This window comes from Heterodontus francisci, chromosome 38 (genome assembly GCF_036365525.1).
Source record: "Heterodontus francisci isolate sHetFra1 chromosome 38, sHetFra1.hap1, whole genome shotgun sequence".
Taxonomy (NCBI): Eukaryota; Metazoa; Chordata; class Chondrichthyes; order Heterodontiformes; family Heterodontidae; genus Heterodontus; species Heterodontus francisci.
Genome location: NC_090408.1, coordinates 27,889,053 through 27,910,111, shown reverse-complemented (window position 1 = coordinate 27,910,111; position 21,059 = coordinate 27,889,053). Strand labels below are relative to the sequence as shown.

General features: G+C 43.0%; 1 protein-coding gene across 6 annotated transcripts in view; it reads right to left on the bottom strand.

Moving 5' to 3' along the window:
• The window catches only part of LOC137352469 (WD repeat-containing protein 72-like), a 279,396-nt gene that overhangs the window by 221,380 nt on the left and 36,957 nt on the right, over positions 1 to 21,059 (bottom strand). For 5 of the 6 annotated variants that reach the window (XM_068017967.1, XM_068017963.1, XM_068017966.1 and 2 more), the window contains 3 exons: positions 13,970 to 14,136; positions 12,624 to 12,724; positions 2,184 to 2,262 (listed from right to left, as the gene is read on the bottom strand). In XM_068017967.1, coding sequence (XP_067874068.1) covers positions 2,184 to 2,262; positions 12,624 to 12,724; positions 13,970 to 14,122 — 333 coding nt within the window. In that variant the 5' untranslated portion in view covers positions 14,123 to 14,136. Of the gene's footprint in view, positions 1 to 2,183; positions 2,263 to 12,623; positions 12,725 to 13,969; positions 14,137 to 21,059 lie in introns of those variants that run through there. The other variant, XM_068017968.1, reaches the window with a different exon arrangement.

Genomic DNA, 21,059 nt, shown 5'->3' with positions numbered 1-21,059 from the left:
AGCATTAATCCCATATTCCCTACCACATCCCCACCTTCCCTCAATTCTCCTACCACCTACCTACACTAGGGGCAATTTACAATGGCCAATTTACCTATCAACCTGCAAGTCTTTGGCTGTGGGAGGAAACCGGAGCACCCGGGGAGAACTTACAAACTCCGCACAGGCAGTACCCATAATCGAACCCGGGTCGCTGGAGCTGTGAGGCTGCGGTGCTAACCACTGCGCCACCCTATCGTCTAGTTATTAATTACCCTACCAAGCTGATGCCATGCTGCCAAACCAAGATGAGCTATTTGTACAGCACCTAATCTCCTTGACCTCCATCTCTGCCTTACAGGCTTGTTGTAGGAACGTATAGGCTCTCCTCTTATCTGTAAGTGTCTCGTTCTTGCAGTTTGTTCCCAAACAAAGCCTGTTATAGTTAAGATCAGCTAGAATGTCAAAAAGACATTTTAACTTGCCAAACATAGGCAGGGTCTGAAGGTCAACTAGTAATGGTCAATATTCTAACATGCATCGTTACACATCCCAAGTCATTTGGTCCCAATGTGAAAGGGGTAGTTTACTTCAGCCAAAGACTTCACAGCCAATAGGTTTCACAACAGATAATCTTTATCTCAGTCTGCTACTCCGTAGTACATCAACCTATCCAAGGTTCTCCACAGGGCAATGACTCATCCATTTTCAGGTATTAGCAGTCCTCCAGTCATAAATGTTTTACAGTGTGGTGCTCCAGCTACATCCCAGAGGCATTTTCTTCACCAGGATGGTGCTGTACAATTGCACCTGTTACACATCTTCAGGAACCAATGTTTCTGTGTTCAACAAAGACATTTTCAAAACATCTAATGGTGAACGTTGACTGTGTGTAAACATTATAATCTGCTGGCATCAGCAAGTACTTCAAACCCTGGTCTTCAGCCATATTTAGTAAATTAGCAGTAGTTTTGTTTTTAAATGCAAACTCATGTAGCTTGTGCACAAAAATTCTCGCGCTAAACTGGATATTGTCAATTTCAGACCTTTAAAGGAAACTAGAGCTCTTTATTGTCATGCCAACTTGCTTTGTTGAATGATAATTTTCTTTAATCCACTGACTGAGATCCGAATTTATATATTTTTTGTTTAAAGATATTTTTAAAAAAGAACAGCTAAAAGGGTAACTTTGCTGTCAGCTTAGGATGGCCACCTAATTTGCAACACTGTATCCTACATTGCAAGGACAGTGAGGAGGGAGACAAAATGTCTGCTCATTACCCAGCAAGAACCAAGACCCAGGAAGTTTAAGGGAACTACCTGTTCTTTTTAGCAAGAGAAAGATACTGCTAACTGCTATGTTTGAATCACTGAGTGACTGTCATGTGACAAGCCCCTCCCCATCTGTGGTTTTTAGGCTTGTGTTTCTCTGCAGCTTAAAGGAGAAGCTTCTAGACTCTGACATGTGCAGACCTACATGGGCGTCCCTCTCTCTCTCTCCCCATTTCAGCTTACAAGCTTCGAACTCTGCCTGTTGACTAACCATCTTTGCATACTCTGGCTACAATCAGAAACCCCATTGGAGGAAATCATCTGCATCGCTGTCTCCAAGAGACCCACCGAACCAGTCATCTACCTCTTCAAAATAAAAGCCTCAGGACCACTGAATTCAACCAGAAGCCAGCCGAATCACCAAACACCACAGACTATATATCCCTTTTTGCTATGGACTCCAACTCAACCGAATTACCTTTCCCCACTCTCTAAACTATTTGTGTGTGTAAACCTCTGGTGTGTGCGTGAGTGAAAGTTGGTGCATAGTTTATTATTTTTATTAGTTTGGTTTAGGTACAATAAAGTTAACCTCTTTCTTTTTTTAACTGAAGTAATCAAACACCTCCTGAACTGGCCAGTACATCCACTTTAAGAAAGAATTAAACATGTTGTGGCCAAACAAGGAGAGAGAAAAGAGGGAAGCCCATCGACCCCTCCTCACATTTTGAATTCCAAATCATGGTTTTCTTTTATAGAATGTTGAAGTAAATGATTTTGAAATTAACATTACAACAATCAGTAACAGCAATTTTTCAAAAACTCTAAGATTACAGTCTTCCATTCTATGCTTTCAAACTTCAATGCATGACAGCGCAGACAACCAAGTGCATCAAATGTAGAAGCATCACATCAAAAGCCAGAGTACTTACGTAGATTGCAGTGTGAGTGAAGGGCAGGTTTGTATGTTCTATGCACTGGCCACTGGTGACATTCCAAAGGCACATCTCCCTGCAAAGCATACCTCAAATGTTATTCTTCAGTTTTTCTAGTCGATTGACTGGAATAATTTTACAGCATCATGATTTTCTTTAGCGCCACAGTTAAATATGGCCAAGCCATTTAAGTTATTTCTTTTTGTTATAGATTACTGAGCAAGACACTGTTGTGCCCCTTATTTAAAAGGGATGGCATATCTGTCCGTCTCTGTCAGTCAGAGTAATTACACCCGCAGCTCAGTTTGAAGCCCAGTTACTAACCTCCATACAGCCTGCAACAAATTGCAGGTAAACTGACATTATGGCTTCAGTGTGATAGATTGATCATCATTTGCACGAATCACTTCCAATTAACAAATGGTGCCTTTCATCCAACTTAAACTTGGACTTCTTGCAAACACCATGCGCTCTGAAGAGTTGCACAGTTATTTTTACCTTTCAACAGTCCGATTACCAGGACTGGGTTTCTCTTCACTTCTTTGAAAACACAGTGCCATCCTCTGGTAATGTTTTGCAAAGCAGTTATTTCCACAATTAATAAAAAGCTGCACTGCGTTTTAAATATTGCAAAAGTAACACCATATAGTCACAAAATTAGATGTGATCTGCATTCTATAGTGTGCCACAATGCTTCAATTCACTCCTCTATATGCAAATTAGATAGCAGAGGTGGTAATATTTGAATAGGACAAGCTGTACTGATGTTTGGCATCTATCTTTATTTGACCACACAAATGAAGTTCTCTTGCAGAATTCAACATTAAAATTATTTGCATGCCACAGGCAAATGGGCGCTGTTGGTGAGCATCTGGAGTAGCACTTGCCCAACAGGTAGACCTCTCTCTCACCCTTCCAGCTAATGTACCCCTCTCTGCTGGTACCCATCCTATGAAATATCACAACTGCGAGAAAGTGTGTCTAAAGGATTGCTACTGATAAACTGATTACTCCAGCCACCCTCAAGCTCTGAAACTGGGTATATTAAATATTGAAGTCATTGAGGCCCATTACACGAGAGGGACCATGTCCACGAAGAACCAAACGGGAAGGATATCAGAGCGGGAATAACGCAGGTGGAAAGCGACAACAGAAATAAGTTGATACAATTGCCTTTTGAATAGATTAACTTACAAGGTTCAAACATCTATCATCCTACCTTGGTATACATGGATTTCACAAGGCTAGTGGAGTTGTCCTGCACTCCTTTGGACCCCACCAGAAAGGCCGAGAGGGGGGTTTTGACGACTGGGCAACTCTCAACCTCCATAAATTTGCCCAGGCATGCGCCATGGAGAGGTCACTCCATAGTTGCCTCACAGCGACTAAAACAACACGGAAGGCAGCAGTTACGGGTTATAAGTCCAGATAAATTGGCATAGAAACTGGGCGCCACGGGTTGCCTTTGTCGGTGGGAGAGGTCATTGCACCTCACTGGACAGCTACCGCCCGCCTCAAACCGGGCAGCCCCCGGTCAATAAGGTTCTGTCCCGCCACAGTCTGCCTGCTTCAATGGGTGCTTGGAGCTCAGGGTCATTGCCCGAAAGGTGGACTGATACACCGCACCAAACAACATGAAAAAAGGAAAGAAGGTACCAGCCCTTCGCTTTGCAAGCTGGAACGTCAGAACTATGTGTCCTGGCCTGTCGGAAGACCTTACACAAATCAACGATTCTCGGAAGACCGCCATCATTAACAACGAGCTCAGTAGATTCAATGTGGACATTGCAGCACTTCAGGAGACTCGCCTCCCCGCGAGTGGCTCTCGAGCAGAGCAAGACTACACCTTCTTCTGGCAGGGCAGGGATCCTGAAGAACCAAGACAGCATGGAGTGGGCTTCGCCATCAGAAACTCCTTGCTCAGCATGATAGAGCCTCCCTCAAATGGCTCGGAACGCATACTGTCCATCCGACTGCTCACCACCTCTGGTCCAGTACACCTACTCAGCATCTATGCTCCAACACTCTGCTCCGCACCTGAAGCTAAAGACCAGTTCTATGAACAACTCCATAACATCATTAGCAGCATCCCCAACACCGAACACCTATTCCTGCTGGGGGACTTTAATGCCAGGGTTGGGGCCGACCATGACTCATGGCCCTCCTGCCTTGGGCGCTATGGCGTTGGAAGGATGAATGAGAACGGGCAGAGACTGCTTGAGTTGTGTACCTATCATAACCTCTGCATCACCAACTCGTTCTTTCACACTAAACCCTGTCACCAGGTTTCATGGAGGCACCCAAGATCACGTCGTTGGCACCAGCTAGACCTCATTGTCACAAGGCGAGCCGCCTTAAACAGTGTTCAAATCACACGCAGCTTCCACAGTGCGGACTGCGACACCGACCACTCCCTGGTGTGCAGCAAGGTTAGACTCAGACCAAAGAAGTTGCATCATTCCAAGCAGAAGGGCCACCCGCGCATCAACACGAGCAGAATTTCTCACCCACAGCTGTTACAAAAATTTCTAAATTCACTTGTAACAGCCCTTCAAAACACTCCCACAGGGGATGCTGAGACCAAGTGGGCCCACATCAGAGACGCCATCTATGAGTCAGCTTTGACCACCTACGGCAAAAGTGCGAAGAGAAATGCAGACTGGTTTCAATCTCATAATGAAGAGCTGGAACCTGTCATAGCCGCTAAGCGCATTGCACTTTTGAACTACAAGAAAGCCCCCAGCGATTTAACATCCGCAGCACTTAAAGCAGCCAGAAGTACTGCACAAAGAACAGCTAGGCGTTGCGCAAACGACTACTGGCAACACCTATGCAGTCATATTCAGCTGGCCTCAGACACCGGAAACGTCAGAGGAATGTATGATGGCATGAAGAGAGCTCTTGGGCCAACCATCAAGAAGATCACCCCCCTCAAATCTAAATCTGGGGACATAATCACTGACCAACGCAAACAGATGGACCGCTGGGTTGAGCACTACCTAGAACTGTACTCCAGGGAGAATGCTGTCACTGAGACTGCCCTCAATGCAGCCCAGCCTCTACCAGTCATGGATGAGCTGGACATACAGCCAACCAAATCGGAACTCAGTGATGCCATTGATTCCCTAGCCAGCGGAAAAGCCCCTGGGAAGGACAGCATTACCCCTGAAATAATCAAGAGTGCCAAGCCTGCTATACTCTCAGCACTACATGAACTGCTATGCCTGTGCTGGGACGAGGGAGCAGTACCCCAGGACATGCGCGATGCCAACATCATCACCCTCTATAAAAACAAAGGTGACCGCGGTGACTGCAACAACTACCGTGGAATCTCCCTGCTCAGCATAGTGGGGAAAGTCTTTGCTCGAGTCGCTCTGAACAGGCTCCAGAAGCTGGCCGAGCGCGTCTACCCTGAGGCACAGTGTGGCTTTCGTGCAGAGAGATCGACTATTGACATGCTGTTCTCCCTTCGTCAGATACAGGAGAAATGCCGTGAACAACAGATGCCCCTCTACATTGCTTTCATTGATCTCACCAAAGCCTTTGACCTCGTCAGCAGACGTGGTCTCTTCAGACTACTAGAAAAGATCGGATGTCCACCAAAGCTACTAAGTATCATCACCTCATTCCATGACAATATGAAAGGCACAATTCAACATGGTGGCTCCTCATCAGAGCCCTTTCCTATCCTGAGTGGTGTGAAACAGGGCTGTGTTCTCGCACCCACACTTTTTGGGATTTTCTTCTCCCTGCTGCTTTCACATGCGTTCAAATCCTCTGAAGAAGGAATTTTCCTCCACACAAGATCAGGGGGCAGGTTGTTCAACCTTGCCCGTCTAAGAGCGAAGTCCAAAGTACGGAAAGTCCTCATCAGAGAACTCCTCTTTGCTGACGATGCTGCTTTAACATCTCACACTGAAGAATGCCTGCAGAGTCTCATCGACAGGTTTGCGTCTGCCTGCAATGAATTTGGCCTAACCATCAGCCTCAAGAAAACGAACATCATGGGGCAGGATGTCAGAAATGCTCCATCCATCAATATTGGCGACCACGCTCTGGAAGTGGTTCAAGAGTTCACCTACCTAGGCTCAACTATCACCAGTAACCTGTCTCTAGATGCAGAAATCAACAAGCGCATGGGTAAGGCTTCCACTGCTATGTCCAGACTGGCCAAGAGAGTGTGGGAAAATGGCGCACTGACACGGAACACAAAAGTCCGAGTGTATCAGGCCTGTGTCCTCAGTACCTTGCTCTACGGCAGCGAGGCCTGGACAACGTATGCCAGCCAAGAGCGACGTCTCAATTCATTCCATCTTCGCTGCCTTCGGAGAATACTTGGCATCAGGTGGCAGGACTATATCTCCAACACAGAAGTCCTTGAAGCGGCCAACACCCCCAGCTTATACACACTACTGAGTCAGCGGCGCTTGAGATGGCTTGGCCATGTGAGCCGCATGGAAGATGGCAGGATCCCCAAAGACACATTGTACAGCGAGCTCGCCACTGGTATCAGACCCACCGGCCGTCCATGTCTCCGTTATAAAGACGTCTGCAAACGCGACATGAAATCGTGTGACATTGATCACAAGTCGTGGGAGTCAGTTGCCAGCATTCGCCAGAGCTGGCGGGCAGCCATAAAGACAGGGCTAAATTGTGGCGAGTCGAAGAGACTTAGTAGTTGGCAGGAAAAAAGACAGAGGCGCAAGGGGAGAGCCAACTGTGCAACAGCCCCAACAAACAAATTTCTCTGCAGCACCTGTGGAAGAGTCTGTCACTCCAGAATTGGCCTTTATAGCCACTCCAGGCGCTGCTTCACAAACCACTGACCACCTCCAGGCGCGTATCCATTGTCTCTCGAGATAAGGAGGCCCAAAAGAAAAAGAAAGAAGTGGAGTTGTAAGAGATTGCACTTCAATTCTGGGTTTCAAATAATTGAGGCCAATATTCAGCATGTATAAGGCAGATAAATTAAACTTACTGGCTAGCTCCTTTTTGTCATTTGCACTCACAATTTGCACAGGATGTAAACTAATGATGGAAACCAAGGGTCCAAAGTGTAAGAAAATTAATCATTTCAAATCTGATGTAGGTGCCCAAAGAAAAGGGCAGGAATTTTACAACCCCCTTCCCACCATCTGCAGGAGCAGACAGGTGGGGGTGGGGAGGGTCATAAAATTGACTGGGAGATGGGTGGGTGCCGTTCCCATCGCTTTCCCACCCTCGCTGCAATTTTACACGGGGAGGCAGCGGCAAGAAACAGCCCACCCGCCCCAGGCCAATCAAGGCCCTTAAGTGGCCAATTAACTGCAACTTTAGGGCATCCCCCTGCCACTGCTGGTATTTTGCCAGGTAAAACCTGGCGGCCTCCTTGCGGGCTATGGGGTGGCCCTCCTGATCAAGCACGCTGTGCCCTACGGAGGGCACCCCCCCCCCCCTCCCTCCACAACTGACCCCTCCTTGCCTCATGCAAAATCGTAGCATGGCCCCCAGGCTCGTCCCCGACTTTCGGGCCAGTGGGCACAGCCTCCCGCTGAACGTAAAATTCCAGCCATGCAATTTTCCGCACACATGCCATTTTAAAGGAAAAAAGGCTAAATTGCAGGCAGTGACTGCTGGTCATAAAGACATCCAGCAAATCTTAGATATCGCATGTTTGTGCTCCAGGGACACTGGGCACAGATCATAACTTGAAAGATGGACAAGCAGTCGAAAGTATACAAAAAGGCCCTCTTTTATTTCTCCCACCAGCAGATACTCAATTAGAAATGGATTTGGGACTGATCAATGATCATACACTGAATGCAACTGCTCAGTGTACAACTGTAATCAATAAGGCAAATCGGCTACTGCAATGTACCTGAAGAGCATTGGATTATAAATAAGAGCAAGTAATTCTGATATTGTACAGGTCAATGGTGAGGTCAGTTCTGGGATATGGGTGGTTGTTGGTTGGCACAGACTCAGTGGGCCGAAGGGCCTGTTTCAATGCTGTAAATGTCTCTTTATGGCTTGCAATTTTAGAATCATAGAATGACATAGCACAGACGGAGACCATTTGGCCCTTTGTGCCTATGCTGGCTCTCTGAAAGAGCTATCCAATTAGTCCCATTCCCCCGCTCTGTCCCCATAGCCCTGCAAATGTCTCCTTATTAAGTATATAACCAATTTCCTTTTGAAAGCCACCACTGAAACTAAGTACACCTCCCTTTCAGGCAATGATCTTAAGTCTGTGTCCTTCGCTTATCAACCTTAGTGCCAGTGAAAATTTAATAATGTAAGAAATAGGAGCAGAAAAAACCCTAACCCTAACGTGTTGCTCAAGCCCGCTCCACCATTCAGTAAGATCATGGCTGAACTTCTGCATCAACTCCACTTTCACACCTGATCCCCATTTCCCTTGACTCCCATAGTACGCAAAAACCTATCGATCTCAGTCTTGAAGATACTCAACGACTGAACACCCACAGCTCATGTGGCAGAGAATTCCAAATACTGCAAACTCTCTGAGTAAAGAAATTCCACCTCATTTCAGTCCTAAATGGTTGACCCCTTACCCTGAAATAATGACCCCCTAGTTCTAGACTCTCCACCAGGGTAAACAGTCTCTCAGCATCTACTCTGTCAAGACCGCTCAGAATTTTATATGTTTCAATGAGATCAGCTCTAATTCTTCCAAACTCCAGAGAATATAGGCCCATTTTACTCAATCTCTCCTCATAGGACAGCCCTCTCATCATTGGAATTAATCTAGAATCTTCATTGCAAGCCTTCCAAGGAAAATATATCTTTCCTTAGGTAAGGAGACCAAAACAGTACACAGTATTTCAGCTGCAGTCTAACTAGCGCCTTTTATATAACTGCCCCAAGACTTCCTTATTTTTATACTCCATTCCCCCTTGCAATAAAGACCAACATACCATTTGTCTTCCTAATTCCTTGCTGTATTTGCATTTTAACTTTCTGTGATTTGTATACAAGGATTCCCAAATCCTCCTGCACACCAACTTTTACTGGTCTCTCACTTTAAAAAAAATCCCTTCAATTCTTCTACCAAAATGGATAATTTCACACTACCTCATTATACTCCATCTGCCATCTTCTTGCCCAACCACTAACCAATTTTAGTCAACCTACCTCAAAAGGAATATAGATGCAGAGGGTTCAGATGATTGAACCAGGTTCATAGCAAGTCTTGGGAGACTAGAGTATGAAGAACTTTTAGTCGACAACTAACTTGCACCGGGAAAAAGCCTGATGCGAGACATGATCGAGATCTTTAAAGTAATGAAAGGTTACAGATATTGTTGAAATAAGCTATTTAAGTTACACAGAAATCAAGGACACAAGCACAAAATTCACAAGCCTTGATCAAGGTTAGTGACTGGTTAAAACAAAAAATTCTGCTACTCCAGCCCATAGGAACTGACTCGCACAGAAGGTAGTTGATACAGTCAGCTAACACTATTAAGAGAGAGTTGGACCAATGCCTGTTAAGAAGGGAGCTTGGAAGATTATAGAGGTATTAACAATATATTTTTATCTTCATAAAAAGTTCTGGTCTTTAAAATAATGAAAAACGTAGATGATGTAGATAACTTGAACTATACAAAAGCAAGACCAGAAATTAGAAAATAGATTGGTGGATATATAAAACAGATTCCCATCAAAAGCAAATCATACTATGTTAATTCAAATAGAATAACTGAATAAATATCTGGCTGGGAAAGAGATTGAACAGTTTAGAGATAAGTACAGGCAGAGATGAACAAATATTCCATGGAACACAATGGTTTCCGTCTTGCTGTGATAATCTGTGGAAAGTAACAAGCTAGGCTTGAATAATGGAGATAAAAACAGAAAATACTGGAAATGCTCAGCATTCCAGGCATTATCTGTGGATAACAAAACAGAGATCACAGGTTAAAAAATTGGATAAGGCTCGTTTTTGGTTTTCAACTACCCCGTTGAGGCAGACAGCACACAAACGTCATCCTGCCTCCTCATCGAAATGATTTCAGTGTGCAGCCCAGGAAGGCGCTACTGACTGGCTGCACGCTCAGCAGGGGGCTCAGCAGCATGCATGGCTAGCATGATGCACAGCTCGCCTGAACCTCTTAATGGCAGCCTGCCCTTCTTAAAGGGGAGGTGCACTTATGCAACAGGAGCTTCTGTAACTGTCTCTGGAATTCTTGGCTGGAAGGAAAAGCACAGCAAATGGACTACCAGCAAGGGTTCCCAGCTTTTCTGATGTAGCACTGGAGGCAGTAGTGATGGAGGTGGAAAGGAGGATGTGCCCAAAGGAGTCCAGGAAGCCCTCAAGTTAAACCCCAAGAAGGGAATGGGAGATGTCCCCGGAGGTCAATTCTCAGAGCGACCTCACACGGATAGTCACAGTCAGTGAATTCATCTTCACATGACATCTCCTACCCACGGCTCCACCAACATCTCATGCTGTTCAATGCAGCACATCACCATCAGCAACCAGGACTCATGCTGGGTAAGATCACAGATGAATTCTGCTGCAGAGGTCTTTGATGGGACGGCGTACAGGTGAATGCTGATGGGAGTGCACACCGAGATGCTCGATGCGTTGGCAGGCACTGTCACGGAGCATGGAGCAGTCCAGCTCCAACTTGGCACAGGGCTTCACGCTGAGATAGTACCCATCCTTTCCAGCGTGGAGACTGGCTGATGACGCCAAATTCAGGGGTATGGAAAATTGTGACAAAGCTGTGAACGACTGCAGCAGAACACAGAGAAGCTGACACATTGGGCAGATAGGTGCCAGATACAGTTTATTGTAAAGTAGCATGAGGTAATAGATTTTGGAACTACATAAATAGAGAAGATGTGCACCTCAAAAGACAGGGACATGGAATTTGTTGCAGTGCTGATCTTGGTGATGAATATTATAAATGAGACCATTGTGCTCTTCGATTCTCTGGTGGCAAATTTAGACCACAATTTGCCGGAGAACTGAATAGGATACACCACACCCCCATGCACACACCAAATCTAAAAGGAAATTGCAGTTTCAACGAAGGAATTGCCGTCATTCTCGCCTGTAAATGTTTTACGTGGTATCAAGAGGTCTTTCATGTTATAAATTATTTTACTTGTTAAGACTGTATCCTTTGGGCACCCTTTTGCTACTACAACGTGACATTCTGTTGCCATAAAATCCACTTGCTTAATCAGGCTTAAACTTTAACTAGAAACTTCTTGAGTGATCGGTAATGAGAGCAGTATCTGTGAAACGTGGCCAGTTGCTTGTGGTTATTGACATTCCTACGCATGATCAAAGCTTATTTTCAATTCTCATTATATTAAATCACAATTAAGAAAGCCAAATACTTTCCCAGAAGATTATGGTATGGTGTACATAATGGCATAAGATAATCCCATCATAATTTCCTGGTGTTTGCTCACTCAGAAAATTCATTTTCATATATTCTGCTCCCAGAACTGATATTATAACAGTACAGGTCATATACAAAATTCTTACAGGGTTTGACAGGGAGCATGCAGGAAGGATGTTTCCCATGGCTGGGGGAGGCGGGGCAGGGGGGAGGAGAGGTCTAGAACCAGGGGACACAGTCTCAGAATAAGAGGTAGACCATTGAGGACTGAGATGAGGAGGAATTTCTTCACAAAGAGGGTGGTGAATCTTGGGAATTCTCTACCCCAGAGGGCGGTGGAGCCTCAGTCATTGAATATATTCAAGACAGAGATCCATAGATTTCTAGATATTAAAGATATCCAAGGGATATGGGGATAGTGCGGGAAAACAGTGCTGAGTAGAAGGTGAGCCATGATATAGTTGCATGGCAGAGCAGGCTCGAGGGGCTGAATGGCCTACTCCTGCTCCCATTTCCCTACATGATTTATACCTTCTTGTTCATCAATCTTATCGTTATTACCCTTCACCTCTTTGCAGAAGCTTAAAACCAGTCAGTAACAGACCCAAACCACTAAGAAGCTATCAATATGGAATTGTACATAATTTATATTTAAAAAATGCTAATTAATACCAAGTTGTGACTGAAGTTTGGAGCCCAAAGTCATAAAAACTCCCCATTGAATTGCTGCCTTCTTCCCCTCTGCTTGGTATTTACAATCCTACATGCAACTGGCTTTTGTAACATGGCATGGCACCCAGAGCTATGAAACTCAGAGCATAATCTGTCACAACTTGGAGAGATGAGAAATGGGTTCATGTTCCCAATACCCCACTGCGCTGAGATCTCGAGCAGAGACAAGATGCTTACTTGCAGGACAGGAGGAAGGTCAGAGAGAATGAAGGCCATATCTGCGCCAGTTAGGAGAAGTTTTGGTTGAAGCTTGGGAAAAGCTCACCTATTCTCTTGGTCACATTTGGTGCAAGGCTTGAATTCTACACCGACACTTTGATGAATCCATTTAGTCTGGAAGACTCACCCATTTTCAGCTGCACTGACCACATATGGTTGCTTCTCACTTGCTTTACCAAGGGAAGTAATGGAAGATGTATGACCAAACAAGAAGATTCTTGGTAGAGTCTAGGGGAATACAAAACAGCACTCAAACACATGTATGAAACAAAACAATAAACCATGATTTCTACAGCTATACTTTTCAACTCGTCAAGTATGGAAACAGAGATTTAGATTTCAAAGTATAAAGTACAACTGGGTGAGATTTTTAAGGTGTCATAGACACCAGCAACATTGTAGTAATGTTTTCAATCTAGTGAACTTGCCTCCCTTTCATTAGTACCAATTGCAGGGCTCAGCGTTAGAGAAAAGCCTTGGAAAAGCGATGGGACTTAACTGGAGAATTAATAAGATAACTTCTGTGGTACCGTTCATGAACACAAGGACCTTGTGATATTCGCTGATTCTCTTGCCCAGAGGTGGATGATAACATTGAAATGGGCATGCGCGATCTCAAAGTGATTTAGGTGACCAATTCTGATCATCCCTGCAAGAGCAGATAATTGTCATGTCACTCATTATTATGGATGTATTGTGGCTATTCATGTCTTGTGCCAGTATGTTATCATCACAAAATTGCTGCCACCTACCATTTTTAATCAACTGAAAATAATTGTTTCAAATTGCTTGAAACAAAAAAAAAAAATCACAAATGTCCACAGGATATTCCAAAGCAAACTCTTAAAGGGCCAGGCATCTTGCATTTGAAGTGACGATTCAGGAGACGATATTGCTCTTTGTAATGAGGTGTTCATATAAATTCTTCTATTTTCGGACTCTTATTAAACTATACACTTAACATTCACTGCAAATCTCACTGCAGTTTCACCTTCTTTATGTTTATGTCTGATGATAAGTAGAAGTGAGCTCAAAATCAAAGTTTCTTTTTGCAACAGGAAGCATGTTACCACACAGCATGTATCAATGTCCCACACTGATTCCTGGCCAGCACAACATTTTAATGACAGTTCAGTCAGACCAAGATAATGGGCCTCTTCAGGTCATTAAAAATGATTCCAGTGTGTAGCGTATCTACAGAGAAAGATATATAGCTTTATAAAACCCTGCAGTAAAAAGGTAGCCTTCCTTTGCCATAAACTAAAGGTTGAACAAAGATTTTTTTAATGCTTAATAGATTTTTTTTTAAATTGGAAGTATAAAACACAAAGCCATACATTTCCCTCTCTCTCACACACTAGTTTTTATCGGATCATCACACAAAATCAAGAATTTTTCAAGAAGCTTGTACTTTAGCGAACAGTAAAAATGAGCAAAGATTTTTTATCGCAATTTATTATGCAAAATACTAACCTTGAAATCAGGTGACAGATTCCAGAGGCAAATCTGCCCCTCCCGACTTCCTGTCACTATAGTGCGCTGATCATCAGTTAACATTAGGGCACAGATTGAATGAGACGGTGCTTTCCTCTCCCACACTGCTATTGGCTGGACAATGCTCTTCATGACGATCAAAACCCCTGAAAATGATATTAATGCATCAATGTGAGCCCAGAACTTTAAATTCTGTTGATCTAACTTCACATCAGGCGTATGTCTTCATTAATTATTGTAAGAAGTATCTAAAATTTTCTGTCCATGGCTTGGCTTATACTTTCCTTATGTGACAAACTTTGAGATAGTTACTGTGGACAAACTGGTGAGGACATCTTAGTTTTTATGATTTGCATTATCACCAAAAAATGATTTGTTCCCTTTGTGAACTGCTGATCTGTAAGCAGGGAGATGTAAAAATCTCATTAAAGCCTTATAAACCTGAGGATTGCTGAAAAGAGACATTTTGTCGAAGCTTTTCATCTTGCACTCATCAGGACAAATCGTAATAGACAATGTAAGGAAAAGCAACAAATTTATACTGTATGAGAAGAGAGTGCTGATTGGTAGAGGCGTTGCCATGGGGAATGCACCAGTTTATGGTGTCTTACAGTTAAATGCCAAGCTTTGTTTGATAGTTTAACCAGGCATCTTGACTCTGATTGGTCAAGGCATTGCCCTGAGGAATCAACCAATGAATGGCTGTCACTTTTTTTTTTAGCTGAAACAGGCGCAATGTGTGTACATGCTCTTTCTGTCTGCAATGAACAGGACCCTGTGTATTAATATACGTAGCTCAAATTTTCAGCCCTGAAAAGTGCCCAGTCTACCTCAGATTACCCTGGAAGGGTAATGTATCCCAAGAATTTGAGCAACAGGTGAAGCTAGCTGTTTCACGCTGCTACTACACAGTAGCAACACTTGTGGTGTTTGCGACTAACAGGATGCTGCCGTCAAGCCAAAAAGACATTCTGCCTACAAATTAGTAATGTGATATATGAATTTCAATGTCAGTGTGATGGTAGGTATATAGGTGATACATCCCAAAGACTGGCAGATCGTATCAAACAACATATCCCTTCCGTTGTTTGCAACAGGCAAGGTACAGACCGTACCCAACCAGCCCATGCTTGCAAAACTCAAAACAGTGTGATTCCCTCAGTGTGCTAGGAATTACGCTGACAACCAATTTAAGATTGTCAGTAGGGCTTGCAGTGTGGCACATTTGCACGTACTGGAAGCTACATATATTAATACACAGGGCCCTGTTCTTTGCAGACAGAAAGAGCATGTACAAACATTGCGCCTGTTACAGCTAAACAAAATAAGCGACAGCCATTCGCTGATTCATTCCTCAGGGCAATGTCTTGACCAATCGGAGTCAAACTGCCTGGTTTAAATTTCAAACAAAGCTTGGCAGATAACGGTCAGTCACCATAAACTGGTGCATTCTCCATGGCAACGCCTCTACCAGAGTCCACTTGCCAACCAATCAGCACTCTCTTCTCATACAGTATAAATTTGTTGCTTTTCCTTACATTGGTATTCTTACAAATTGTCCTGATGAGTGCAAGACAAAAAGCTTCGAAAAAATGTCTCTATTTTCAGCAATATTCAAGTTCTGTACTACCAAATGACTATCCCTATAAGCCTCATGAATACCAGACATGTGCTTTCCATTCTGGCCTGACAGTTTTCAAACAGAATTGCAGTTGTCCAGCTTTACCCTGCATGTAATGTTTTTCTTCCATCTTAAACTGTCACTATAAATAGTGAGATTCGTTCAACAGTTTCTCTTAAATTCTACACGCTCAGAAAAACACAACTTGAATACTTAAAGGGTCACACTGCCTGGCTGCTGCAGTAACAATACAAATGCTTCCAACACGCAAGCCCCACATGACTATAGGGAGTTGCAGCTTTATATGAAATATTGGTGTATTTTATTGCAGGACAAACCTACATTCACAGCATTAAAAGCATATCTGTGATAAACGCACTAGAGAGAACACACATTGTAAATCATGCTCTTGGTCACGTGAATAGTCCTTGCTTTGTACAAAGACACTGACTTGCACAGTTGGCACTGTAAAAACTAACATCATGCAACTTAACTGCTCATGATTCAACAGTGTGCTCATCCTACACGTCTTCTTAAATATTCATTTGGTTCAACCAGATGTGCACCCAGCTGCTTATCTGACAAATACAACTTTGCTGACAAATGAAAGTAAGGGCATCTGAACTAAGAAAGGACAAACCTGTGTATCGGAGACCCAATCATTCAAATCTAAAACCTAAAAGGTACAAAAATCTAGGCTAACACTCCAGTGCAATACTGAGGAAGTTCTGCACTGTCAGAGATGCCATTTTTCGGATGAGATGTTAAACGGAGGCTCTGTCTGCTCTCTCAAGTGGATGTAAAAACAACCCATGGCAGTATTGCGAAGAAACAGGGGAGTCCTGGCCAATATTTATCTGTCAATCAACATTACAAAAACAGATTACCTGGTCATTTTATCATTGCTGTTTGTGGGAGCTTGCTGTGTGCAAATTGGCAGCTGTGTTTCCTACATCACAACAGTGACTACACTTCAAAAAGTACTTCATTGGCTGTGAAGCTCTTTGGGACATTCTGTGATCATGAAAGGCGCTATATTAATGCAAGTCTTTCTTTATTTCAAAATGAATGATACTTCAGCTGGTGAATATTTATTTCACTTGAGAATTCACTCTTTCAGCAGCTTAACTGTATTGGGCAAATAGAGCAGTCTAGTGCACCTCTTCTGGATCAATTGAGGACATTATGACATAATGGAAGAGCAGCTAGCACAGGCTGCAGAAAGGGAGTGCAGAGAACACAGTAGCTTTCATGTAGTGTCTACTAGCTATTCCAGCTAAGTAGTTTCTGCTCAAGGCAAAGAAACATGGAGCTCCTGACGAAGCAGGAACTAATGAGATTTCGGCTGAGTGAAGGAGATAATGGAAGTTGTACGCTTGGTATGGGAAGAACTACAGGGGACTATTAGTTTTTAATTTAGATTTTATACTGTGTCAAATAGTGTCCATGCAAACTGCACATGCCCAAGTCAAATACTCATTAGTGGTTTCAGCTTATTAGATATATTAAATGGGTTCTACTTTTAGAAAGTGGTAGAATAGACACTATAAACAGACCATCTTTCAGGCTATAAGCCACAGGCTGGATTTAATAACTGTATATAGTAAACACTCGGAAAGCCAAAAATCAAACTACAGCACAGTGGCACAGTGGTTAGCACCGCAGCCTCACAGCTCCAGCGACCTGGGTTCAGTTCTGGGTACTGCCTGTGTGGAGTTTTCAAGTTCTCCCTGTGACCGTGTGGGTTTCCGCCGGGTGCTCCGATTTCCTCCCACAGCCAAAGACTTGCAGGTTGATAGGTAAATTGGCCATTGTAAATTGCCCCTACTATAGGTAGGTGGTAGGGGAATTGAGGGAAGGTGGGGATGTGGTAGGAGTATGGGATTAATGTAAGATTAGTATAAATGGGTGGTTGATGGTCAGCACAGACTCGATGGGCTGAAGGGCCTATTTCAGTGCTGTATCTCTAAAAAAAAAAATACATGGCCCAACTATTTATCAGAATATATATCGAATGTACAGCAGAGAAATAGGCCATTCCACCCAACAGGTCTATGCCAGTGTTTATGCTTCACATAAGCCTCCTCCATCCCTTTTCATCTAAACCTATAGGAATAACCTGCTATTCCTTTCTCCTGCCCCTCAAAATGAAGAAAATAACAATCATATCACATCATCTGCACTAACGTTCATGGAAAATTGGAGCTGAAACAAAATACTCTGACTATGTCTTTGTCTCGGGCGGGGTTTGTGGGGGGGGGGGGGGGGGGGGGAAAGAGGTGGGGCTCATTGTTGACCTTCTTCAGGGCCCCGCTTTCTTGAATAGCATCAGAGGGATTGCTGAGCTGAGGTAAGTTCATCTAATAAAAGCTCCTTTGAAGTTCAACCAAGTACTAAGGAAATCAAATGTGGACTTCTCACAATTCCATCAGGCTGACAAAGGACGTCAACACTAAATAACACAGAGTTGCCCAGAAACTGTCTCTGAGGTAACACCTCAGGAAGTTGGCCAAATTTAATAGCTGCATGTGAACAGCATGGGAAATGTATGCAGGTGCACCTGCTCCAAATGCCAAGACGGGGCACCACCTACATAATGGCTGCTGGAAAAATCCATTAATCATATACTTCTGAAAGCTCTTTGAAATCAACGAACAAAACAAGCAGGGTAAACAAGGAGGCAAAGAAATCAATGGCTTAGTTATGAATGAGATGAAAGTCCTAGCCAAGCTAATCAGCTTCAAAACAAATAAATCCCCAAGGAGAGATGGTATTTATCCCAGAGTGTTGAAAGAGACTATGGAAGTAGTAAGTGGGTGTCTTTGGACACTGGGGGAGGGGATGCCAGAGGACTGCAAATGAGCCAATAGGACGCCTCTATTCAAAAAAGACAACAAAACAGATATAAGCAACCCCAGACCCACTTTCCATTCTATATAAAAAGTAATGAAATTGAATATCACTGGTAAACTTGAGGATCAATTGTGTAACAATAACTGAGTTAACAGGAGCATGGATCAGGGGAAGATGCTGTCTGACCAACTTCTCAACACCTTTGAAGATGCAACAACACAAGTAGACTATGGTAAAGCCAATGACATGATATATTTTGACTTCCAAAACTCAAATTCCACAGGAAAGGCTATTAATTAAGTTCAAAGCTAGATTCAGGGAATAAATAAGAAATTGGTTGAAGAGAATGAAACAATGAGCACTCGTTAGAGAAATTATGAAGCATGGTGGGGAGTACTGGGTGGAATCCCTCAGACCTCGCTACAAGGAACACAAAAGGTTACTAATTTCCATAAATGACCTGGATTCAGGAACTCAAATGCAAAATGGCCAAATTTGCAGATGACAGCAAATGAGTAGAATCATAACAGATAGCTTGGAAACTACAGAATGAGCTGGACAATGTAATACAAGGATCTGAAAGGGCTAATGTTGAGAGAGTGTAAATAATACCTTCTATCATGATGATCTAAGAGATCACATGTGAGAGAGACTTGAAGATAGATGCAGCATGGATTTGGAGGAGTCACACAGACTGGTGTGAAGCTGTACATAGTTATAATGTAATAAAAGTTAATGTTCTAAATACTCCAGACTAAGAATCTCTCTAAGCAAGACTAACTAAGGTGGCAGTGTATGAAACAAACATACAAAAGACAACATATATAAATGGGCAAACAATGGCAGGAGATATTTAATGCAGACAAATATAAACTCCTACAAGTAGGAAGAAAAAAACTGGTACGTGTACTTTATGAATGGTATTGAAATAGCTAAGAAGGAAGCTGACAGACCTAGGAATCTTAGTAAACCTGATTTCAAACATGTCCAACCAATGCAGAGAGGCAACCAAATAAGCCAGCAGAATTTTGAACTGCATAGCCAAACAATGGAACGTACGTCACAGGAGATAATGAACAAATGTTACAGAGTTCCAGTCAGGCCTCGTCTTGAATACTGCATCCAGTACTGGTCGCCAAGAAGCAAGGCAGACAAGCTTTCTAGCATACTGTGATCTCTCCAGCAAAATGCAGTGAGTGGAGGATAGTTACACAAAAATTATGTGCATAAAATCAATCCCAGTCACCTACAGCAGTGCAGTCTCCATGCGTGATCGAGAGGTGAATTACCCAATCACCTCCATTCTGGCTGGGAATACTGGTGTCACGAGATGCAGCCAATGAAGTTAGGATCTCTCTGGAAGGATGAATCAAGAGTAGGCCAAATGGCCTTTTTCATTCATAAATATCTTGTACCGTTTTGAATTTAATGTTATTATCTCCCTGATACACACGAGGGCCTTCTGGTCCAATTCCTGGGCTGTTGTGTTTTAAATTCTGAAACCACGTCTGCTCTTTGATTGGTGGATTGTTTAGTAAAATGGAGCAGGTTCTTTTGCTGCTAGCCCTTATCACTGAATCAAAGTGAAAAACTGGGCCCTATCCATTTGAAATATTATCCAATAGATTCATATTTGTACCTTGCAAAGATTCAACATTTTGGACCTTCATGTAAGCACTAAACAAAATTGGCACTGGTTGCCTTTATTCTAGGTGGGGCAATACCACATGTGTCCATACATTGCTGGAAAGATTATTTCCAGTGATAGTATTAGAGTACAATGTCACGTGTTGCCAGAGGCACAGTTTATTGTGAACACAGTGAAGCCGCAGAGGGAAGTCTGAACCAGCTTGATCTTTGCTAGTTGATCAGTGATTGTCCACACTCCCCAACCTAAGCAAAGGACTGAAATAGCATCAAAGAGTGTACTGTGAAAAGCAAGATATACAAGATCACATTTTATGATAGTCAACTGGTTGGTATTATTACTGCGTATCTTAGTGAAACACAAATTACATACACAATATGCTCACTGATTTTTGGTTCATTATTCGACAGAACCCACCAACTATTAATGTTGATCAAGGAAATAATCACAAGTGTGATCAGTTTGTATCCAAAAGAACAACATTCTAAGCAAATGAGTCACTGGAAACATTACACATAATTAAGGACACCAGACATTGTGTTTCCCTTTCATGCTACAGTGCAGCTTTGAAAATGATAGGATTTATCAAGCCTTTAAAAGTAAAAAATGTGCAAAGACACTTTACAGAGGGAAGATGAAAAACTTACAGATAAAAGAATGGATGCTGAACTGTGGTAGGACAACTGGGATAGGTCACCAAGAGCTTGATTGGAAAGATAGGGTTTGAGAAAGCCCCAAAAAGATAGAGACTGAAGTAGAAAGGAGATGTTTACATAGGGATTTTTAGAGGAAACTTTCATTCCATGAATTTGGGCAGATTTGAACCCAAGCCCAGAGATGCAATCCATTGCAGTACCTTCAAATTTTTAAATATGATGGATTCAACATCATTTGTAATATATTCTAATAACCTTTTGAATGGGTAATTAAATCTAATGTCCCCCATT